General features: G+C 33.0%; 3 protein-coding genes across 6 annotated transcripts; all 3 read right to left on the bottom strand.

The window, feature by feature from the left end:
• Positions 1 to 3,544: 3,544 nt before the first annotated feature.
• Positions 3,545 to 6,944, bottom strand: LOC133689388 (protein trichome birefringence-like). Its single transcript, XM_062109237.1, has 5 exons — positions 5,717 to 6,944; positions 5,168 to 5,360; positions 4,871 to 5,064; positions 4,624 to 4,782; positions 3,545 to 4,312 (listed from the first exon to the last, which is right to left on the bottom strand). Exons 1-5 carry the CDS (start codon positions 6,721 to 6,723, stop codon positions 3,955 to 3,957), a joined length of 1,911 nt encoding a protein of 636 aa, XP_061965221.1. The 5' UTR covers positions 6,724 to 6,944; the 3' UTR covers positions 3,545 to 3,954.
• Positions 6,945 to 14,087: 7,143 nt separating this feature from the next.
• LOC133690217 (probable protein kinase At2g41970) lies at positions 14,088 to 17,183 on the bottom strand. Of its 2 annotated transcripts, XM_062110442.1 has the most exons (8): positions 16,940 to 17,183; positions 16,424 to 16,552; positions 15,936 to 16,192; positions 15,724 to 15,850; positions 15,373 to 15,646; positions 14,895 to 15,027; positions 14,723 to 14,809; positions 14,088 to 14,517 (listed from the first exon to the last, which is right to left on the bottom strand). In XM_062110442.1, exons 2-8 carry the CDS (start codon positions 16,515 to 16,517, stop codon positions 14,380 to 14,382), a joined length of 1,110 nt encoding a protein of 369 aa, XP_061966426.1. In that variant the 5' UTR covers positions 16,518 to 16,552; positions 16,940 to 17,183; the 3' UTR covers positions 14,088 to 14,379. The 2 variants fall into 2 exon arrangements, with proteins under 2 accessions (XP_061966426.1, XP_061966427.1); XM_062110443.1 differs by lacking the exon at positions 16,940 to 17,183 and having other exon boundaries at positions 16,424 to 16,629.
• A 970-nt stretch (positions 17,184 to 18,153) lies between these two features.
• LOC133689809 (E3 ubiquitin-protein ligase SINAT2) lies at positions 18,154 to 22,626 on the bottom strand. 3 transcript variants are annotated; one of them, XM_062109865.1, is made up of 5 exons: positions 22,451 to 22,626; positions 21,536 to 21,700; positions 20,822 to 21,120; positions 19,602 to 19,988; positions 18,154 to 18,886 (listed from the first exon to the last, which is right to left on the bottom strand). In XM_062109865.1, exons 3-5 carry the CDS (start codon positions 21,035 to 21,037, stop codon positions 18,566 to 18,568), a joined length of 924 nt encoding a protein of 307 aa, XP_061965849.1. In that variant the 5' UTR covers positions 21,038 to 21,120; positions 21,536 to 21,700; positions 22,451 to 22,626; the 3' UTR covers positions 18,154 to 18,565. The 3 variants fall into 3 exon arrangements, with proteins under 3 accessions (XP_061965849.1, XP_061965847.1, XP_061965848.1); XM_062109863.1 differs by lacking the exon at positions 21,536 to 21,700 and having other exon boundaries at positions 22,451 to 22,625; XM_062109864.1 differs by lacking the exons at positions 21,536 to 21,700; positions 22,451 to 22,626 and adding an exon at positions 21,276 to 21,513.
• Positions 22,627 to 23,673: the final 1,047 nt, after the last annotated feature.

Raw genomic sequence — 23,673 nt, 5'->3', positions numbered from 1 at the left:
AAAAAAACACCTAGGTTCGCTTAGCTTCTTTTTTTTTTTGCATAGTGGATAACATGCCTAGGTAAATAATGTGTCATCCTTTAAAACAATTTTTTACTATGAGTTGATTGAAAAATGTGTTTTGGGTTATAAAACTCAAATTCGACTTGTTTTCATCTAAAAAAACATTTAAAAAAATCCTAGAACATGATAACCCAATTTCTAACCCCAAAACATACTCCAATTATTCTAAAGACTCAAAACCAGTTATTAAAATATAATTTTTAGATTCCAATATTATTTTTCTTCATGATTTAAGGTTCAAAATAAAGATTTGCTTATTGAGCAAGGCTTATATGGCTTTATTGATGGATCAAAACCATATCATCCAACTCTCTATACCATAAAGAACGTATCTCCTTCTATATCAGAATTATATTGAATATATTGGGTTCAACAAGATCAAGTAGTAATGAGCACTTTAATTGCATCTTTATTTGCTAATGTATTTTCTCAGGTGATTGATTTTTAGACATCTTATTCTATTTAGAGAATTTTAAAATCAGCTTTGGTTTCTCTGTCGATAACCTTAATTTTATCTCTTCACTTAAGTCTTTTTGAAATATAGCAGCTCTTTAAAGAACCAGTTTTGGCTTATTTTTATCATGAGAAAATATATAATGATGAATTCATAATAGTTAATAAGCCTTTCATTCTCATTGATTTTAACTTGTATATTTTTAAATAATGATTATTAGAGTTTAAAGATGTAGTGACCACCTTAATCGCTCTATCTAAACCTATTATGTTCTTGAAATTACTAGTTTATTATTGAGTCATTAACCATTACACACAAATGACTTTCATTTGCTCTCCCTTGCATTCATGTTTGTTAATGACATGATAGCCCATTTAGCCAATATTGCTAGCAATCCATTTTTACTGATAGAGGTGACAATTTCAACTTTAGGATCTTTTTTGGTCGAAATTGTTTTTTAAATAAAAAGGGTGAAAGAAATTAGTGAGGTTTTCAAAATAAAATAAACTTTAGCTGAGAAAACGAATCAGGATGGAATCAACCATGACAAGACACCCAATCCCAACACAAAATTTATGATAATTATAATCATGCTATGTCTTTTGATCTCTTACTACATGGCTTCAATGACTCTAATTGAGCTGATATTATTAGTGATTGAAAATCTATAGGTGCTTATGTTATCTATCTTAGTGGTAACCTTATCTCTTGAAAGTCTAGTAAGAAGAAAATGATTTCTCAATCTTTTACAAAGGCTAAATATAAGACTATTACTAATGTAGGTTTTTTATATCTAAACTTAGTTATCCATCATCTTCTTCTCCTATCTTATGGTGTGATAATATTTGAGCATTTTATTCATAGCTAATATGAAATATATTGAAAATGATTTTCATTTTGTTTATGATATGGTTGCAAAAAAAAAGTACAAGTTTGGTTTATAGCCACTAATGATCCATTAGTGGATGTTTTTACTAAACCATTTAGTAATGATTGTTTTTCCTTTTTTCCAATCCATGTTGTGATGTAGACACCTTTCAATATATACTAAAATCATATTTGAATGTTTTTGCAACCTGACCAGCAATAACCTGCCTTGGTTGACTAAAATAATACACAATGATCACCCCCACCCTACCCATGTAAAGACACACGAACGAGTGGTATAAAATCACGACAAAGTTGATCGATTCTTCAAATAGTTTGTAAGGTCAATCAAGAAATTAGTATGAGAATAACTCAACTACACAAGAGAGATATCAAGAATGCTGATTCCTTTATTAAAAATAGTCTTTTTGTCTAATCTTAAAAAGTCTCTACAAAAGAGTATTTATAATAGAAAGAATTCTAAGTCTAATAGGATATCCCTAATGAATATGGATAATAAAGGCTCTACTATATCCAAAAGGGTTAATAATAACTAAAATATAAATAAAATAATAACTCAACTAATTTAAATAAGACTAAAGTTGTTTTTGTAATCTGTTAGCAGAATTAAAGCTCAACTTCAAATGCATGGTTCTATCCTGTCTTAATGAATTAGAAGGAGTGTGATATATAGATGTATACTTTCCAGTGCAACCTTTTTTTTAAAAAAAAATATTCATATAGTTGTCATATGTAATTATTGAAAAATAATTGTAAATATTACTAGAGAAAGCTCCGATCTTATGAAAACATTATGGGATAATTAAATAATTTTTTAACTATCATTGTAATTATTTATTTTAACAAAATTTTGTTTTAAATTTTATATACATACACACACAGAAGATGAAGATGAAGGCCACGAGCATCAAGCCTTAGGCTCGTGTGTCTGGTCTTAAAAAGAAAAGAGAATGATATGTCTAACTCTTGTAGGGCAAGCTCACAAACCTAGACTATTAGAAAGAAGCAAAGGTGCATCTTTTTCTAAAAAGCAAATGACATGTCATCCACCGATGTAGATGATGTGTGTCTGCTACAAAGATTTTTTATTGTCCTCTGATTATCGAGAAATCAAGTTCCAAGTTTTTAGATCTAAAACCCAGTTTTCAACATTTTTTTGTCTAAAAGACACCCTAAAACTAAATATAAAAAAGAAATATTCTTAGAACCTCACTAACCTTATTTTCAAGTACAAAACACATTTTAAGTTGCCTAAAAATTAAAAACCAAATCATAATTTTCAAATTTTTATCTATTTTTTCAACATGGTTAGACAAAAACTGTCTTTATTGAACTCTTGTCATCAAGAAGAATCCATTAACATTAACATTAACCATAGTGCAGAAAGATACTTCTATTATACAATATAAACATAAAAACAACCATTCCTTTCTTTTTTTAATTTTAGTCCCTGTTTTTTTTTTTTGTTTTTTTAACATAACCCTATAATTGTAAATCGTAATAGCTCTCTATTTAAATCTTAGAAATAATCTTTGTAATAAAGCATACGCTAGAGCGACAAAACATTAAATAGAACTAACATAATTTGCAAGAAGAAAACTATATATATATATATATAAACCAAGGTTGAATGGCCACAGTACAAAATATAAAAAACTCCTTGGACCAAAAAAAAATGGCCATAAAAAGTGGAATGGAGATGGTAATGAATTTGGGTGAACAATGGCAGCGTAGTGTCCTGCTTCACAGTTCTCTAGAAATACCGCTACTGTTCAATCAATTAAACTTGGCAATCCCTCGCCGTTTCAACACCAAAGGCACATGTTTCTTCAAACCTAGGCTGTCTTTGTCAATTATGTAAAAATATTACATATTCAAAGTTCAAACATTAAACATTGCATGTGAGGCAAAGACAAAAGTGCGAACCTAAACAATTTTGTTGTGCAAAAGTCATCTAAAGTAGAAAACAGCCGGTCGTCTTCGTTGCTGGAAATTTCAGCTTCACAGACCGAAAACATTGACCACAGCTAATTTACAAGGGGAAAATGACACAAAAAGGCTTAATCAACATGATCACATGTTTGACAAAAAAATATTAAATGGTTGCCGATTGAGCTGAAAAATGCAATAGTGAAAGGATGAGGAAAAATAATTACAACACAATGTATTATTCAAGGTAAATAAATTTAAATTTACAATCCTCAGAGCCTTAATTTGAGGCCAGAAGAATAATAATTAAAGAAACAAGTGGGGAGAGATTCCCGCCTATAAACTTCACCTTCAATCCCTTCTCTCCTCTTTCTTCTCTAACATTTATATAAACAAATAGATTTATATTACTATAAGCACATTCACTCCTCTCTTGCCTTGGTTCTCTCATATTTTTTGGAGAAAACATGTCTCACTATTTCTTGGATCTTTCCCCATGTTGTTTCTGTGTTTCTATAACCCAAAATTGAAAGAAAAGAAAAACTATACTGCATGTACGTGCAGTTTCGACTCCATATTTTAACTGCAGTCTCTCTAACTTTGTGTGGCCTCTTCTTACTTTACCTATGCCTCTTCTGCGCTTGCTGCTTCTGTTTTTCATTGACTAGAAGATTAGCATAGAGAATCTCATTCCACGCATCCGGCACACCGGGAAGACACCAATGGCTGCAGTCTTGGAAATGTAACGGTGATTTCCTTTCCTCCGGAGACAGGTTTTGCTTCCTATAGACTGAAGGGTGCCCATCCTTCCGATAATCAGTCATTTGTGTAACATTTAGGTATGTGACATGTGTTTTCATGTTTCTCAACACTTTCTCAAGAACCAGCATCTTCGGTGGATACTGCCTTAGGTATGTGACGTTTTTTATGGGTTCAGCCTCACTGTCACATTGCCCACCAGAATTCCACTGTCCACCGCTGCATAAAGACAGAAGCAACAAATATTAAATTACCTGCTCCAGAGCTACAATGGTGCTGAAATTTAAACAAAAATATCAAGAGAACGACATTCAGCACCATTCCTATCTGAGAATTCCAAGATCAATCTATAGTTTCTTATTTTAAAGTCTTGATGCCATGAAACTAACAAGATCTTGAGCGTGAAAACAAATATTACTTTTACCATTACTCCCTCGCAAGTCAAAAGTGGAATCAAATCAAATGATATGGGAGAAGATTACAGGGAAATCTATCATTAACAATTAAAATATTAATTGATAGCACTTCACCTGAAATGGGAAGCAGAATATCCTCTGAAGAAGACCAGAGATTTCATTGGATCTACATTTGCATCAACCCATCTGGCCCATGTTGTCAAAGCTTTTCGAAAGGCCTCTAGAACATTCAACTCATTATACACATGATTCCCTTCTTGGTAATAATCTTTCCTGCAAATACCAGCAGGTGGTTTAGTTTCCTCCAGAAAACAGAGAAACCGAAAAACAATAGAACCGTAGAGGTAAATTATGAACTCACCCTTTGGAAGTTTTGTCATGAGTCCACCAGTGTCCAGTATTGAAGACAATGATATCTGCACTTTTATATTGACTGGAAGACCTCCCAACTAAATCAAGCCTAAGTGTCTCCTTCATCGATCCATCCTTTTCGTGCATTTCCCATTCTTGAACTAAGAAAGGCGATACAAAGAAATCAATTGTGCAGTTATAATCCTGCCAATCATGCAACGACAGATTTCATAAAGTTAGGAGAAAACAAATCGAAAATACAAGAAATTCAGTTACAAAGATTGAGCAGATGGAATTGATAACCTACTTTGAATAAAAAGGAGTATGAAGCTTCCCCTCGAAAATGATGTCTTCCATTCACTTCAAAAACCTTGCTTTGATCTTTCACTGATCCTTTTAGAATACAAACCAGAGACTCCCACATATTCCTGTTCAGGGAATCGCCAACGAAAACAAGTCGCTTTCCTCTCAACATATCCAACATATGACGAGGATTCAACCTGAGCAAAACAATTCAGATTAACAAACCTTGGAATTAAAAATAAATTTATTTGATTAACCCTTTTCAATTGAAGTGTTGTACGAATCATACACCACAACACGAAGTTGATTGATGCATCCAATGAACAGGAAAAGAAACTTTCTAAATCAGGTAGCAGAGGATAACTGACAGGCCAAAAATAATTGGATCGCTTATAATTGTACGTCCAAATCCTCACTAATCTCAAAACAAGCATGAAATCCAAAATATAAATTGATAAATTGGTGTGATTTTCTACGAACCAAAGCCCCGTCCCAAAACAGAAAAGTTTCCCCATAAAAAATAGCAGAAAAACTTAAAAAAGAAACTACATACCTTGGTAAAGTGCATCCTTTAGGCTTCCATTTATATTTCTGGTAGTCTTTATCAGGCCTACCATTAATTATACAATTAAACTGCTCATCAATCAATGAACAAGACCCGGGTTTGTAAAGCGGATACGAATCATCCTTGACCCATTCTCCATCAAAAAAATCGCAATTTGCCAAATTCTGAACCCGATTATCAAATCCCTGCTTCACTTCCTTCCCTGAATTGGTTTCATTGCTCTGTTTTGTCGCATTACTTTGTTTCTTCACAAGTGAAGCAGTAAAATTTGATGACACTGTCTTACCTGCATCACCTGTAAAATTTGATGACACAGTCTTACCTGCATCACCTTTATCTTGATTTCCAGAACCTTCCTTTACCAAAGAACCTGACTTCGTGCGTGTGTTTTCACTTTGATTTGCTGCTACCTGGATTGTAGTTGGGTTAGCAACTGTGGTTTGATTTGGCTTTAAAACTTGACCTTTATCAGAATTCACTGCAGTTTGAGTTTGATTATTTGCAAAGGCTGGCTCTTTAATGACAACTGAAGAATTAGAGGTCCGGTTTGGTTGCAAAACTGTGATTTGAGTGAGGTTTTTTACACTTATTGGGTCTTTAACTTCTGTTCTAGAATTGGGTGATAAGGTGTCATTAGATCTAGTAGTGTTTTGTGAAGGCATTGAAGAGAAACCACGGCTTTGCTCTTGTGAGGTGGCTGCTGATGTGTTGTTGGGCAAGAAGTAAGAGAAAATCGAAGAAAATTGAGATCTATGAGAATCAGAAGAAGCAGTACTAGTGCTGGTACTAAAAATATTAGTAAACCAGGGAGACGATGAGTTTGGAGAAGGACTGAATGCCAAGAAGATAGTGAAAGCAACAAAAGCAAACATGAAGCCATAAGCGAAAGTCACAGTTCTCCTTGTTTTAAGGAGAGAAGAAAGGTTCTTCATATCTGTAATGATGTTACCTCCACTGATGGAAGAGAGGTGTTTGCTGGCTGTTGTGTCAGCCATGGAAACTGAACACTTTATCTTCTTCTCTGGTTTCTATCTCTGAAAAAAGAGAGAGGGAGGGAGGAGGAAATGGTACTGTTGTTTAAGAGTGAGAAAGAGAGAGTTGTGTGGTGTTTAGAAGTCTAAAGTGAAAGTTGATGGTGTCTTAGAGAGAGAGAGAGAGAGCAGTGGAGAGACAGTCTTCTATACGACAGCGTCTAGAGAGATGAAGTTTGTTTTACTATGGGTGGACGAGGAAGAGACGATAGACTATAGTTGTCATTCGTCAAAAACTATGTAGTTTAGGAAAGGAAAGGAAAGATTTTTTTACCGTGATAGACATTGTTTTGAGGAATAATACTCACAATTTATTTTTATTTTTTTATATAAAATAAATTATATATATATAGATTATTTTGATGTGTAAATATCAAAAATAATTTTAAAAATTAAAAAAAAATTATTTTAATATTTAAAAATATTTTAAACTGTCACCGTTACTATACTATAATCAAAAACATATTTGTACTATTATTTTTTTTTTAATGTCAGTGTAAAGATGTCATGCTTATTAAATAGTACTTGAAAAATATGGTAATGATTTATATATATATATATATATATATATATATATATATATATATATATAGACACACACACACTTCATAAGAACATTTCGCAATCATCTAAGAAAACTTATTAATGGGCTGGGGATACTGCATATTTCTTTCCAAATCATTTTAACCGTTTCTGTACATTAATAAATTAGGTGCATTTATTTTTTTATCGCATTTCCATGCCGACAATATCTCATACTTCCATAATTCCCTGGATTTATAAAAACTAAATAATCTTTAAATTTGGTTTTTCAATCTAAAATACCATCAATCCAATTTCGTAATTAGGGGCGCAGCTAAGGGAGATTGGCAGAGCCGGGCTTCCGGAAAAAAATAATAAAAAAATCCATTTTCTTCTTTTAACAATTTAGAATTTTAGAGTTACAACTATTAAAATTTAAATTTGACCCTCTAGAAAAAATTTCTTTTTTTAGTTGTTAAAAAATCATTTAATCTGTAATTATTATAAAAAAAAATATTTATACCAAATGTTTTTTTTCTAAGTTTCATTGAATTAGAGTCTGTTTGAAATCGTGGTAATAGTATCTGTTCAAAGTGATTTTTGTTTAAAAATATATCAAAATAAAATTTTTTTTATTTTTTAAAAATTATTTTTGATATCAACATATTAAAATGATATAAAAACATTAAAAAAAATTAATTTTTTTTTAAAATAACATGATTCAAATCACATTTTCAAACACTTTAAAAAAACAAACTAAACCTACTAAAAAAACATTTAAATCTCCTGGGAATTTAGGAGCAGCTTATCAATAGCGGGAAGTGGCAGATATGATTCCCACCTCCTGAATTAGGGATACCCTTGTAATTCCACTTCAATCATTCAGTTTTATCTCCCTTGTGTCCTTTTTCTGAAGTACCCAAAAGTCTGTACGTGAGATTCAAAATCAACGGTCAATATTTAAGCAGTGCCAACTCGATAATTTTACTAGGGAGTCGTCGGTGAGCGGCTGTGTGGCTGTGGCGTTATGTGATTGGATGGACCCACCAAGCGGAGAATCCAACTGTAACTATAATTGTGCTGGAGCCAGCGCGCACCGCCACTAGATGTATCTCATGTCATTGTCGTTTTGGTACTGCTGTTATGTAGTATACCCTGTTTCTAGTCATGCCATATGTGTCGTTTTGAATAGTTGCTATGAAATCTGTAACTATTTCTTACAATAAGTTGCATGATAAAGAGTAGATTTAAACCATCAAGTAGGGGCAAAATAGTAAGAGTATAAAACTAAGGGGTTTGTTCTCCCTGTAGTTTCAAGTTTGAGTCCTATGATTGCTAATATGATGGCCACCAGAGGATTACATGATCATTAACTTCAGGATCTATAGAATTAATCAAGTTGCATACAAGCTGGTCTGAAAAGAAAAGAAAAATAGAAAGTTCATCTTTTCTGTTTTTTCTGCATGTTTTCTATTAAAAAAATATAATTACTATTGTATTTCCTAAAATTTAAACAATATAAGTTGGTAGGTTATGAAGTAAATTCATTGATCGGCCAACATCTAAGGATATTTTTTTTTATCTAAGAATGAATAAATTCATTTCTTTTTTATATATATTTTATGTGAAACTGTGTATAATTATTTCAGGTAGATTCAATAAAATTATGCAAAAAAAATAAAAGGAAATGCTCTTTCACTATAAAAATGACAATTTAAAAATTATAAGTGGGATTTTAGGTTTGTACATATTGTGATTTGACATCGTAGAAATGGCCATTTGAAAATTACGTGAAGGATTTTGGATTTGTACACGTGGTGATTTGAAAATAATGTTGGGGATTTGGGTGGATTGGTAATGGTAATGGCATTTTTGTAATTTTCCGTTGCAGCTTTCTTTTCTTTGCATTGTTGTCCTATTCTAGGATTTCCAGAAAAAAAAAAAAAACTAAATATTTTTTTTCTCTCTGCATGGTTCTTCGCCACATTTCCCCCCCTTCAAATCACCACATTGCTAGAAAAAGGAGAGAGTAAAGCACCAAAGTAATAGATGAGAGAGAGAGAGAGAGAGAAGGGAGCATCTAAGAGAAGAAGAAAACGGTGTGCAGAAAGGGATTGGGTGTAATCCACCTTTAATTTGAACTCTGCTTTAACACTCTCTTAACCCTAAAACTCTATTTTTAATTTTATCTCAAATATCATTACAATATATTTCAAACAATTTCCTAACGGTATTGCCTCGGAAAATATTTATTTTTTATCCCTTATAACAGGAAGGGTGATAGAGCATTCAGCACTGTTTAGGAACGCTCGTGTTCCAAAAAAATTCATTTTTTAAAAAAAATTTAAATTTTTTTTTATGTTTTATATTATTTTGATGCGCTGATCTCAAAAATAATTTTTAAAAAATAAAAAATATCATTTTGATGTATTTCGGCATGAAAAGTACTTTGAAAAGCAACCACAACTACACTCCTAAATAGACCCAAAAACTCATGGATTATAAATGGTTTAAACCATCATGGTCATTGTAAGCTCATTAAATTTTTCAGGGGAGTTTGAGAGTGTAGTTGCGATTATTTTTTAAAATGTATTTTACTCAGAAATATATTAAAATAATATTTTTTTATTTTTAAAAAATTATTTTTAACATCAACCTATCAAAATAATATAAATAATACTAAAAACTTATATTTTTATATTTTTTAAATACAAAAACAAACAATTTCTTGCATCGGCCATTTCCATTTCTTTGTCTTCTAACCATCGAGTAGTATTCCTAAAAGGCTAAAAGAAAAGAAAAAAAGATTGGTATGACTGAAATGGAATCTCTGTTGAAAACCGACGCGAATTCTTGTTAACGCGATCTCCAGTTAGTGGCCACAGTTTATATGGATAGACATGCTTAGCTGTTTTCGGTACGACAGTGCATGAGTGTTTTTTAAAAAAAGAAAAAAACCGCGTCTTGATATCTTTATATTAAAAATATATGTAATTAATTTAACATTTCTTTCCATTTAAATTAATTTAATAGAAGTGTCCTTGTTTTTTTGGCAAAAGATCCTTCTTTACTCGGAATGGATCTTCAACCCAAATAGTTTGAACGGAAGGGATTGGAATACAAATATCCATAAATCAACCATCATATAATTAAGAAGATTGGAACTAGTGGTTGAATAAACGTCACATGATGCAGCCACTCTTCAATTTAATGCTTACAAGAATGGAGTAGTTGAAGAGGAGAAGCCTCTTAAAATTGAAAACTACTTTATTTGTGAGCTTCTTTTCTTTTCAGTTTTTTAAAACGATAATTATTTTTTAATATTTTTATTTAAAAATATATTAAAATAATAGTTCTTTTATATATATATATTTACTTACCGGACTAGGCTACAATATTAATCTATCAACAAGGGGAGTCTACCAAATTTGAATATATTAACAGCTTAATGAGTTATGAATGAGTTAATTTATAAGATGGAGAGAAGATCCGTACATATTAGCGTGGACTTGGCTGGACTTGTATGCATCAGCATTCATTTAAACGCGTCATCCTCTTTTATATATATATATATAAAGAGGGGCCCACTAAGCTGTCGGTGCTTAAAATAGTGGCTGATCTCCTTTAATTTTCTTTATGAAAGGGTTGGACGTTTCTTAGTCCTGTGTTTTTTCCTTGGTAGTGGAGAACAATGTTACGTTACGAGCATGCATCAGCATAATCGGGCCGGGTGCTGAGGTGCCCATACGTTTTCCTTTCCTTTTTTTTGTTTTAACGTTTTCAGGTACATGGTCCTTTCAAGTTTAAATCTTACCAATATTAAAATATCCAGAACATTTTAATTTAGAAATGCAAATTAGTTATTTAGTTATTTAGTAAACATGTTTATGATTTTAAAAAATAATATAAATCATATCTTCAAATGTTACCTAACAGCTTGATATCAAGTAGTCACAAGTTTGAATCTTACCATCCTTATTTGTTTGATAGAAATTAAACAGAATATAGTGTGAGCTTGTATAAGTTTTAAGTTTAAAGGACTTTCACTTGAAGGGATACATTAAAAAATAATATATATCATATCTTGAGATCTTACCTAACAGCTTAAGCTATTGAGTTAAAATAATTATTTGACATATGATGCGGGTACAATTAAATTCAATTTCTAACATAGTAAAAAATATGTCAATATTACATATACATTTTATTATATCATAATTTTTTAATTGGAAAATATATATTTCTCGCTTAAATATGAAATAATTATTAAAGCTAATTAAGTATTTAAATGAAAAACTAATTATTTTCTATAACAAAAATCATTCTCATCCCAAATTCTGTTTTAAATTTATGTGTTTTTATATTAAAGGTTATTTTTTTCTTATCAAGAGTAAATCATTTTTATTTTTATAAATACATCATGCAAATAAATTCTATTTATATCAAATATAAAAGATAAAATAGAATAATCTCTTTGAAATATTATAAAAATATAAATAATTAAAGTCAATAACAAATATTTAAAAAAGGTTAATAAAAAAAGATTAGAGAGAGGGTATTAATTAAAATTTAAATAAAAAAATCAATGCAATGTAAACAATACATTAAAAACAGGGAGGGTATTAAGTAAGATTTTTTTTTCAAATAATAATAATAATAATAGAAAGCGATCAACTCAAAATAATAGAAAGCTAAGGATCATTTATTATTATTATTATTATTATTATTATTATTATTATTAATGCAAAAGAATATTAAGTACTAACTTATGCATATTAGCCCCGTTTGTTTGCAGGAAAGTAGTTTCCTTTTGAAAAGTGAATTCCAGGAAAGTATTTTCCGATGTTTGGTAGTGTAATGGAAAATAAGTTGGAAAACATTTTCCAGTGTTTGGTTATGTTATGGAAAATGAGCTGAAAAATAACTTATTAATATTTTATTTTTTCAAGTTTATTAAAATAATAAGGAACAAATCTTATAAATTAAAAAGTTGAATGAGAATGAAATTGAAAAAAAATATATAATTTCATAAATTATCTCAAATAAAATAAATAATAGAGATCAAATCTAAAAAATTAAAAAAAATAAAAGGTGAAGAAATTAAAATAATAATAATTAACATTTCATAAATTATTTCAAATAAAATAAGTAAAAATCAAAAGAATGAGGACCAAATTTGATAGATAAAAAATTTCAATAAAAAATGATAAGGAAAAAGCAAATAGCAATTATAAAAATAAGGACCAAAATTAATATAAAAATTAAATTTTAAGAGATGAAATTGAAAAATAAATATTCAAAACAAATTATATATAGCAATCAAAAGTTTGAGGATCAAATTTGATATAATCAGCAAATAATGACATTTCTAAATTTTTCACAACTTCCGGAAAGTGTTTTCCGCCCAAATTTTTCAGGAAAACACTTTCCTGAAAACCAAGCCAAATTTTCCTTTGACTGGAAAGTGTTTTCCGTTGACCAACTTTTTCAATGGCAAACAAACACATGAAAGTTTGGAAAGTGGTTTCCCGGAAACCACTTTCCGGAAAACAAACACAGCCAAAAGAGAAAATACTTTCCTAGAAACCAAACCAAATTTTTCTTTGACTGGAAAGTGTTTTCCGTTAACCGAAAAGTGTTTCCGTTGACCGGAAAGTGTTTTTCGTTGACCAACTTTTCTAGTGGTAAACAAACACAAGAAAGTTTGGAAAGTGATTTTTTGAAAAATGAATTCCGAGAAACAAACATGGCCTTAATCACACAACCAATATTAAATACTAATATTATTTTGACTCGTCAGAGAATTACTTAATCAAATATTAAAATAAACAAACCTAGTGAGGAAGCTGCCTTTTCTTTTCATCTTGATCTCATAATTTGTATAAGAAGGCCTCAATCAACACAATGTATTAGGAGTATCTTTCACCGTCATCTAACAGCCCGATTTGCGGATTACAGCTTTCAAAACGAGGAAACAACATCGGAATATCCAATTCAGTAAAATATTCGGCGGTGAGTACCTGGTGTTTGTGGTTCCAAACTCATATTCACTATTTTTTATTTATTTATTTTTTTAATGGATGGGATTTTTTTTAAAAAAAAGTTATTTTGTACGGTTAACTAGATTTTCTTTTCCTATGATATGATTTCAATGGATATGTCCTCGCATCTTCTTAGTCTTTCCTATCTGTCTCTGTGTGTGTGTGTGATAATTCATAAAAATAACTAATAAAATATTACTAAGTATCATTAAATTTTCCATTATATTCATATAACAATTTTTAATATATATTTTTCAAATTCTTTCTGCACTAAAAAAAGCTATCCAGGTCACAAAATGTTTTTTGATGGCCAATGGATCGGTACTGAAATCTCTCGACTCATCTTTTTATTTAACGCGTGTTTCAAATTAAATTTTTTTGGAGTTGTTCTGACATGACACAATTAGCTTGGTGAATTAAAAAATAAGCCAAATGACTAGAAGTAAAGTGGTCTCAGTTTAAATATAAATTTCAAGATGACATATAATTTTTTTAAAAAAAATATTAAGAGGATTAGCAATTGGATCGATTTGGGTTTCATGTTTTAATTTGTCAAACCCGCGAATCGAGTCGTGGATTTTATTGAGTTTTCAATTTTTTGTTAGACAATTTTTTATTTAATCATATTATAAAAAAAAAAAATATACAATTGAATGGTACAAAGGCTTTGATTGGAGAAGGTTCTTATGGCTCTCTAATACAATTTAACTCTTTAAAATAATCATGTCAAATCAAAAATTTTATCCATAACATCAAAAAAAAAAAAAAAAAAAGGTTTATGTGACACTTTTATATCCTTCCAAAATGAAAAGATGTTATTCCCAAGGTATTCCACAATGTGGGAGCCAATAACAAATAGTTGAACACTACAGCAACATACTGATACATGATGGAAATCTCCCTTCCTTGTTTGTCAAAGTAAAACGAAAAATAGAACCCTTGAAAACTACTAACAATGTTATTTCACGTTGACAATGTCTATATCAAAGCCATTTTGGAAGGACTGAGGGAAAGTTTACATATACGTAAGTCTGGTCCTGCTGGTGCTGATTTTAGATCAAGTTGTGACTGATGCATGAGCGTCTGGCCCTGCTGGTTTTGAGTTGAGAAGTGGCTGAAGAGCCTTCACAACAATAGTCATGTTTGGCCTAAAGTCTGCTTCATATTGAACACAAAGTGCTGCAACTGCTGCTAACTGATATACCAATTGAAAAACACAGAAATGAGGACAACATACAGGGGGAAAAAAAACAAGTGCTTTCAAGCATTCACCAGAACTTCAAATTGCCTAATCCCAACATGTACTTGAAGCTATTTCCTTTCCATCAGAATCACTAGCAGAGACTAACCGAATGCTTGATAATTTGTGTTGAGGAAAAACAAGGGATAATAGAAAGCACCTTGGCAACTGCCTTTGGAGGGTAATCATTGTTTAGCTTCGGATCCACACATTGCTTCACTTTATCCTCACTCAATCTTGGTGTTGCCTGCAGCAATTACATCTCTTCTGGGTAAACGCACAAATGGAGAATTGCAGAGGAAAGGGAGGCCCAAGTATAAACTGAAACATACCCAAGTAACAAGACTCTGTTGCCCTTTAGGCATTGTATGGTCTACTGGCTTTCTTCCTGTCAACAACTCTAGAAGAACAACTCCAAAACTGTAAACATCACTTTTCTGAGTTATCTGTCCAGTCATGGCGTACCTGAAAACAAACCATGGATTAGAAAAGAGAATGCAATAAAATCTTAGAATTTGCAATGCAAGACAATAAGGAAGATGGCAGAAATGTTATTGCATAATTAAGAGTTACTACTAGCTGCTAGGAAGGCTAAAAAAGTTCACGCATGTTCTTAGCATCTCTAAGGCGAAAGGTATGCAGGAAAAGCGGCTCCATTTTGGTTTAGGACACAGAATATATACTTCACTTTACTACATTTAGATACTCAATGCTTTCTTAATAGATGAGAGAATGAATGTTGACGATTAGAGTAAGCCAAGACTGCAATTTCAGACAACAGGCTAGTATTAGAGAAGATATGAGGCTTACTCTGGAGCATGGTAGCCAAATGTTCCCAAGACCCTGGTTGAATGCAGTCGAGCAGCAGTGTCAGAATGGGCATTTGACAAGTTGAAATCGGCAATTCTGGACATGAAGTCGTCAAAGAGTAGGACATTGCTTGATCTGACATCGCGGTGAACTATAGGAGGCTGAACCTTTTCGTGCAGATACTCGAGGCCTTTTGCTGCCCCATATGCAATTTTAACTCTCTGGTTCCAGTTCAGAACTGGACCTGGTTCAGCCCCTTGTACACCTTTCCTCCCTGCAGTATAAAATTAACTAAATATGAACAAATTCCAAGAAACAAATGAAACTAAGAAACATCATAACTGGATTTACCATGTAGTACATCATGTAAAGAACCCATTACTGCAAACTGATAAACCAAGATTCGGTTGTTTGCCTCCAAACAATACCCCGTCAACTCCACAAAGTGTTCATGCTTAAGTCTTGAAACTACAGACAGCTGTATGACCCCAGATTCAAACATCGAATCAAAACTTTGTGACCAAAAATAGCATTTACCAAAAGGAACGCTCCCAGTATCTAACCTGTGCTGCAAAATCAGAATCTGGTTCCTGTGAGCTGCTGGTGTCTAGCTTCTTAATTGCAGCACGCATGCCATCACTTAACTTGGCATAGAAAACTCGGCCATAAGAACCTTCTCCAATCAAAGCCTTTGTACCAAAGTTTCCTGTCATCCTATTTAACTCATCCAATGGTATTGCCGGAATTTCAATAGGTAACACCTTCTGTGGAGCTCCATTTCTGGCCGGATTGGCGCTTCTCGGCTCTCCTCTCCCGCTGCCTATAATACACAGTAGGAATTATCACATCAGAAACTTAAGAAACCCAGGCCATTCACCAGGAAACATTAAATGTTTATTCTTCTTGGCTGCTATTCTATTTCCCTTAAAACTATCATCATTCATCGGACAGGATAAATTGACAAAATGGCATGAAATTATGTCAACAATGGAGGCCAAGAACACAAGAAAATTAAAATCCAAGATTGGAAACAAAGAATAGAATGAATTACCACCACCATATGGATTCCCTCCTCGAGGCGGGGCTGTGTATTGATTAGCAGGCGGGCCATGGGGTTCCTCCTCTTTATCTCCACAACAGAACATATGAATTCTTGGATAAATCTAATACAAACAATATCCTGCAATCCCAGGAAAAAAATAAAAACAAACCATATAGAAATATGTTATCAACACAACAAAAACAAATGAAGGTACTTTTTATCGAATTAAAAACCCAAAAACTATCTGGGGTTGAAACTAAATATATCTTTCAAATAAATTACACCTGTTGAAATACTTGATTCCATCAAATCATATCAATTTATGCACATTGGGGAACACCAATGATGTTGTCGAAGTTTAATTCATGATTAAATTGTTAATGTACATGTTTCTCAATGTTAAAACCTCATAATCTAATCTCAAAACAAAAAAAAAAGGAAAAGAAAATAAAAGAAAAGGTGATTCAAAAGAGCAGCATTAAATGGTCATCATTGATCGGTCAACCATCAATAAAATGAACATACCCAAAGCCTGTGATAGATGACCCTGTCAAAAAGGAGTAGAAATTGATAGACAGACTGGTAGAGACAAAGAGAAAGAGAGCTGGGGATAGACAAAAATTGTGGAAACTAAAGAGAGAAAGGAGATGGTTGCTCTTCTGCAATGGCTCTCTGTTTTTGGGACAGAGAGGCACCCAGGTCCTTTTTGTGTCGCGGGAAATTCGGTTTAGAAAAGAGTTTAACCGCTATAACTAACCTACTCCATCCTACGGACTTGCCTTCACGTTTTGCATTCATCTGCATGTCCCATGTCCTCTTTCTTTCTTAGTTTTATCCAATGCTAATCTTACGGTGCATCTTCACCTGATCATCGACATATATATATATATATATATATATATATATATATATATATATATATATATATATATATATATATATATATATATGATGATCACCGTCTTCATGGGTGACCTCACATTAGTGGGCCACGGTCTTAGACTTCATGGTTTGCATGGTGGATGCCCTTGGTTAAGGTCAAAGGTCAATGATTTGACTGCATTTGGCCTCTCTCTCTCTCTCTCTCTGGAATATGATTGCACCAACAAATCCTGCTTCAAACGAATTGGAACAGAAAAGATAGCATGTGTGTTCTCTTTTTCTTTCTAGCTGCATGAGATAATTGTTCTTCAACCCCGTTTTCTTTTGCGTTTGAGATTTTGTTTATCAATACATTCAACCATTATCTTATCAATTCTTTCAGCCCTTGAACAGCTCGGTGATTAACCATAATTATTATACCTGGCTCACAGTTTCTCGAATTAACTTGAATTTAACTATATTAATTTCTAAATCGGTTTAAAATGAAACCTAGCTCGAGCTAGATTGTACAAGCTATTGAATCAACTCCATGAGTTGAGTTGATGAAATTTAACTTAATTTTTTCTGATTTTGGTCTGAAATTAACTGGTTAAGGTTAAGAATTAAGTTGGGTTTGACCCAGATATGTGCTTTGGTAAGCAAGGGGATTGTTTTTTTTTTTTTCATGCTATATAACATGCTTATCTTTTTATTCATACTATAATCTTCTAGAAACCAAATACTGTCACCAGCTGATTTTATTGTTCCCTTCAGACAGTGATGTCGAATTGACCTCCACTCTTCATTTTACTGGAGAGACACCTGAAAGAGTATGAATGCCAAGGACAAAGAAGATAGGTAGTGGTCAACCTTGCAGGTTTCCAAATAAAGTATCATCAATTGATATCTGTAAGACATACAAGGAGACAGAGTTGATCTTTCCCTCTTCTTGTCTTAATGTGGGCATGTGGTACAATAACATAACAAAACAGATTACAGTAGGTTCGGTGATATCCAGAATGTGTTAACTGCACATGCATGTGCTGCCCAGATCCCTCAGCCACCGGTTTAACACCGAATATCCAGTTCTTACACTGTCAACAGGAATCTGTTCCATAGAACAGTGAGCTGATCAAATAGATGCCAAAGACCAGTCTCAATCATAAACACCAAGACAACTGAAAAACCCCAATCAGAATAACTAAAGCTACATCTTTGGCACATTGAGAAACCCTAGCATCCTCGTGAATTTAGTTAACTGTACAATAGCCTTAGCATCAACTTTCCATCTCATTCTTCTTTCCATACACGACCAGTAACCCTCAATTTCAGCTCTTGCCTATCCCCACCAGAGAAGTAGAGAGCCAAATTCCTTTGAATAATAAGCCCATCCTGGCTGTCACGGACTTTCCTGTGACTGTCACGGATGCTCCTGGGAATTCCTTGCCATACCAGTTTACGACCATTCCCACCAACTTCTAAGCTGTAACTGAATTTCTTAGCTTCGTTATCATCACCCATAAACCTTAAGAAGGCCATATAGACAGGTGCCATGCCCAGCTGGAAAGCCTCAAAATGTAAGCAGAACTGTCTTCCAAAACAGTTAAAAACCTGCAGAGGATCATGTAATTCAGATGAAAAGCGATCAACACTGCCCAGCAACACAAGTAACAACTAACTAGTAAATAAAGCATGATTAATGAGATTCCAAAAACACCTTTCTAAGAAAAATTTATTGTAACAATAAGTAGTGATGCAACTATGTCAAATGGACATCAAAGCAGCATGTACACCAGTGCATTTACATTTCTAATAGCATCCACAGCACCATAATTCTAACAGCAGGAGCTAAAAACACAAGAACCATAAGAAAGAGTTGACAAATATTCCAAAACAGCCCAGCAGGAAGCATGCATGAATTACGTCAAAATCTGTTTCAAATATTGCTTTTCACTTTCCTGCAAGGCATTTTTCTAATAAAGATCGAGTCAACATCAAATCCCAATCCCGAGAAGAAAAAACTCAAAAAAGAAGGGAAAATTAAAAAGGATGGCAACATCTTACACATAAAAATAAGTCTAGCAGACTGCATCCATGCATGCACGGACACACATACATACACAAGAAAAACCCCATAAAGAATGAGTTGAACAATCCAACTTTATCATACATCATACGAGGAACTTACTGTAAGCATCCATGTGGCATTTTCAACTTCATGTGGATTTATCCATGCATGCACGGACACACATACATACACAAGAAAAACCCCATAAAGAATGAGTTGAACAATCCAACTTTATCATACATCATACGAGGAACTTACTGTAAGCATCCATGTGGCATTTTCAACTTCATGTGGATTTGACTTAACATAACGATGATTAAAGGTACACCCATCATGCATGTCAACCTTGTGATCATCCTTAAGATGGGAAACAAGGGCAGGGATGTCACCGGTTACAGAGCACTCAGACCCAGCATAAGGACAGCTATATGGACGGAATCGACAGTGTTGCTCATGCTTGAGCTTGCTGTAGTATGGGAAAATATCAAGGCATCCTAAGCTCTGGAATTTGCAGGGCAGCTCCAATGATTCTGCAACTTTCTCCAAAGCCAAACAGCGTATATTTCCAAGATCATAGCGGCAAGTAGGGCAACAGTTATGTACTCTAAGCTTGCAGTTCGAACATAAAGTGTGTCCATTTGGGCACTGTAACAACCAAGGAGGGGGGGTTAAGAAAATTAATTGCAATATTAAGCAATTTGAAAAGATAAAAAAAATGAAAGAGGGAAAAGACTTTTAAGTTACAGATTTGAAACAATAAACTGAATCTCCAAACCTAATTGACCATGTAAAGCAGCAGCAAGTTATATAGTAAACTACTCATGAGGCATTTCTGTCCTAAATATTCAATGAACCAAATGCAAGAGAGTAATTTGTTAAGCTCCATACATAAGTCTACATCTGGCATCAATAATGCCACCTTTTCCCCCTAATGAATTCAAACTCTGTTCTCAATTCCTTTTCCATGCCCCTACCACAGGCATTATAGTATTTTACAACTTGTGCTAATAATATATTTTATTAAGCTAATCGTGACCATATCTACCAATCAGTAACTTTATTGAATACACTTTACTTCATTAAATAATCCATAAACAGGATAGCAGAATTGATTAACTTTCAATTTAAGCAATTCCCCTAGAAGTACTCCACATCGCCAGGTTCACTAAAATGAGTACTTGCCAGTCATTGACGTGATAAATACCTTAGTATGGCAAGCTACAATTAATCTCCCTTAACTGTATGAGATATCATAGGCAGTTTCCTTCATTATAACCTTGACAAGGTGATCTTAATTTCAACTATTGTGATCCTGAGTTGCTTGCTCTGCTTTAATTATATTTTTGGGAAGAAGTCTCAAGTGGTATGTGATTGGTCAGAAACAAAATTCTACTTAAAAGAGAGAGGGGGAGTTTGCATGTTGCTTCAAGGAAGAAACCAGACTAAAGGAGAACAATCCATGATAATTAAGAGCAAACCTGGTGAATTGGAGGGTACATTAAATTTGTACAGACAGGACACTCAAGGAGCTCATGCACACCATTGTTTGAATAAACCCCATGCTTTCCACCCAGAACAACAGTACCTTTTGTTGATGTAATGTTATTTTCGGATTTTGAATTTGCAACGTCACAATCTGCAACTGTGGAATGAAATTCAAGAACTTCTTTAAAAGCACTTCCTCCAGGAGCCATTGCTATTCCAAACTTGATAATATTTTCCAATAACTAAAAATAGCACCACTATCGCCTCTCAAAAGGATTCACACTCCATTGGCCTGTAAAAAAAAATCATTAATAGGGAAGCTATATCTTATGCACAATATACCAAATGCAAATTGTCTAGATTCGACTGACATCCAGTGCAGCAACTGAACATAACACTTTAATAGAAAGAAGTTGTTGTGTTATAAGTTTTAAACTGTAAACATACTGGAAGGAATTTTGGTGGATTTGGGGTTTTCAGGGAATCTGCAGTTGCCTTCTGTATGCAGAGGCCACTGGCCATGAACTAAACTCAGTGTGTGTGAATTCATGACTGTCTTATTGATGCATATTACGATAGATTTCAGCTTAACACATCATTTTATTTTCACCCTGCCCCTTCAAAATCACACATGATTAGAGAAAGCAAGAGACCTTTCTTGTCGCAAAATAAAAACTATATAAAAGCACAAATAAGACATAGAACACCTTTCAAACTTGTTGCCCCGCTATGCTTTTAGGAAGTGGCTTGCCAACCATCAGGCATCTTTGGCAGCCAGAAGAAAAAGGAAGGGCGAAACTCAATAAATTGCCCAAAATAGAATGCATCTACACCAATTCCTCCACAATCATCAATGTGAATGAATCTCCATTCTAAGTAATATACGTGAAAATGAGAAAATAATAATAATCATCGTTTCGCAAGACCCCCCCACCCACCCCCCCAAACACCCAACACCCACCCACCCACACTTGTATCCATCAAAGCAATTAAAAATTGATCAGAGAAAAGGGCGTGAGAAATGAGCCTCATTTCTATTCTCAATCAAGTTTAAACCTGAATTCTGCCTAAAAATGCCCATTTTATACACACCAGCGAGCAAGGAATCGAAACAAGAGACGGAAATAGCAAATAAAAATAAAACCCAATTCAAAATTAATCAATCCCTTTTAACAAAACTCAAATCAGGTTCTGCCAGGAATTACCTTTAATATTATTATCCTCAAAGGAACCATGAGATGAAATAAAAATATGAAAAGGAAAGAAACCCGCTTTCCATATTAAACATAGATATTCAATCCAAATATCAACCCAAAAAAATCTAATCTTCCCATTTGGCTTAATAACCATCAAAGCAACCCAATCAAACACAAGCAACAATGAAAACAAACAAGCAAACCCCATTTCAGGTTTCCAACAAATAACCCAAAGACAAATCGCAAAAGCAAAAACACATCAAATATAACAAGAGATACCCAGTTGAGAATTTCTAAGCTTTTTGTTGTGTCTTTACATATGTAATCAAATTCAGGCAAAACATTGAGACCATGAATTGGAGACAGAAAGCAAAAAAGTAAATAAATTTAAACAAAAAACATTGACACACGAGGACTCCGGATTACCCGGATTTGGAAAACGAGGAGAAAAGGAGGAGCCTTGTTCGCATCGGTGTAAAGCATAAATGGTATCGGTTTTCTCTATTTATATTGGTGACTTCACCATATTTTCTTGTTTTTAGTGAGTTTTGAAAATAATTGAGCTATTGTTCTTTCTCTAGATAAAAATAAAAATAAAAATAATTGATCTAGTTAAGAAATAATAATTATACAAGTCTCTCTCTCTCTCTCTCTCTCTATATATATATATATATATATATATATATATATATATATATATTGGTTTTGTTTTTTGGGTAACTATAGATCAGTCCCCAAATTATACAGCTACTAACAGATCAGACACTAATCTTCAAAATCTTGCGAACACTGGAACCTTTGCTCGGTTTAACATGTTTGAATTCCCCGTCAATTTGTTTCTATAAAATAATAAAAATTAATACAATATAATCTATTTATTCACATTTGTAATAATACAGTTATATATTATATTTCAAGTTCTCTTTGGAAAGGATTATATTTTCAAGGAGAAACCCTAAATCTATCCTTACGTTTTTTATTTTATCAATTAGTCCTTATGTTCTTTAAATTTATTCAATTAGCCATTGTGCTCTAAATTTGTTTGAATAGTATAATAGCATCATTAAATTATTTTCATTTATAATAAATTCACTTGTATATCAAATTAATTCTTAAATTTCTCAAATTACTTGATCTTTAAATCTTTTCAAACATTCTCATGCATCTTGTAACATAGTTGACCTTCAAATATCTTTATATAAACTTAAACACGAGCCTAGTCCAACTCTTAATAACTATGAACTTGTAACTATCTCAATTCGAAACCGTCATCCAACTTGAAGCCACTAGATGACGACGACAATGACGATATCGACCATTCCAACTTTTAATAACTATAGACTTGTAACTATCCGAACTCGAAGCCACCATACAACTTGAAGCCACTAGATGAGGATGACGATATCGACCATTGATATGATAATAAATGTGACTAAAAGTAAAGGTAGAGACTGATTTGCTGGAAACTAAAAGCTTGGGGACTGATTTGAAGTCAAGTTTTTTTTTCATACGCCCAACGACTATACGCGCACGCAAGGTTTGAAATTTTTGATGATCCCTTTACCCTTTTTATGATCAGTTGGAGTTGACGTTTACTCTCTACAGGAGGAACAACCTGATTCTGTACTCTCGAATGTATTCCAACTTTC

Source organism: Populus nigra, chromosome 3 (genome assembly GCF_951802175.1).
Source record: "Populus nigra chromosome 3, ddPopNigr1.1, whole genome shotgun sequence".
NCBI lineage: Eukaryota > Viridiplantae > Streptophyta > Magnoliopsida > Malpighiales > Salicaceae > Populus > Populus nigra.
This window is presented reverse-complemented; position numbering and strand designations above follow the sequence as displayed.

Coding starts and splice junctions, on each gene's coding strand:
- LOC133690217 (XM_062110442.1), bottom strand. CDS start 16,517: ATGTTCTGTTGTGGAGATAAAGAGGAGGAACCCCATGGCCCGCCTGCT. Junction 16,193..16,423: donor AGGGAATCCATATGGTGGTG/GTAATTCATTCT, acceptor TGTGTATTATAG/GCAGCGGGAGAGGAGAGCCG. Junction 14,810..14,894: donor AACAGAGTCTTGTTACTTGG/GTATGTTTCAGT, acceptor TAATTGCTGCAG/GCAACACCAAGATTGAGTGA.
- LOC133689809 (XM_062109865.1), bottom strand. CDS start 21,037: ATGGCTCCTGGAGGAAGTGCTTTTAAAGAAGTTCTTGAATTTCATTCC. Junction 19,989..20,821: donor TGTACCCTCCAATTCACCAG/GTTTGCTCTTAA, acceptor TGGTTGTTACAG/TGCCCAAATGGACACACTTT. Junction 18,887..19,601: donor ATGCCACATGGATGCTTACA/GTAAGTTCCTCG, acceptor GATCCTCTGCAG/GTTTTTAACTGTTTTGGAAG.
- LOC133689388 (XM_062109237.1), bottom strand. CDS start 6,723: ATGGCTGACACAACAGCCAGCAAACACCTCTCTTCCATCAGTGGAGGT. Junction 4,783..4,870: donor CATGACAAAACTTCCAAAGG/GTGAGTTCATAA, acceptor TGGTATTTGCAG/GAAAGATTATTACCAAGAAG. Junction 4,313..4,623: donor TATTCTGCTTCCCATTTCAG/GTGAAGTGCTAT, acceptor GTCTTTATGCAG/CGGTGGACAGTGGAATTCTG.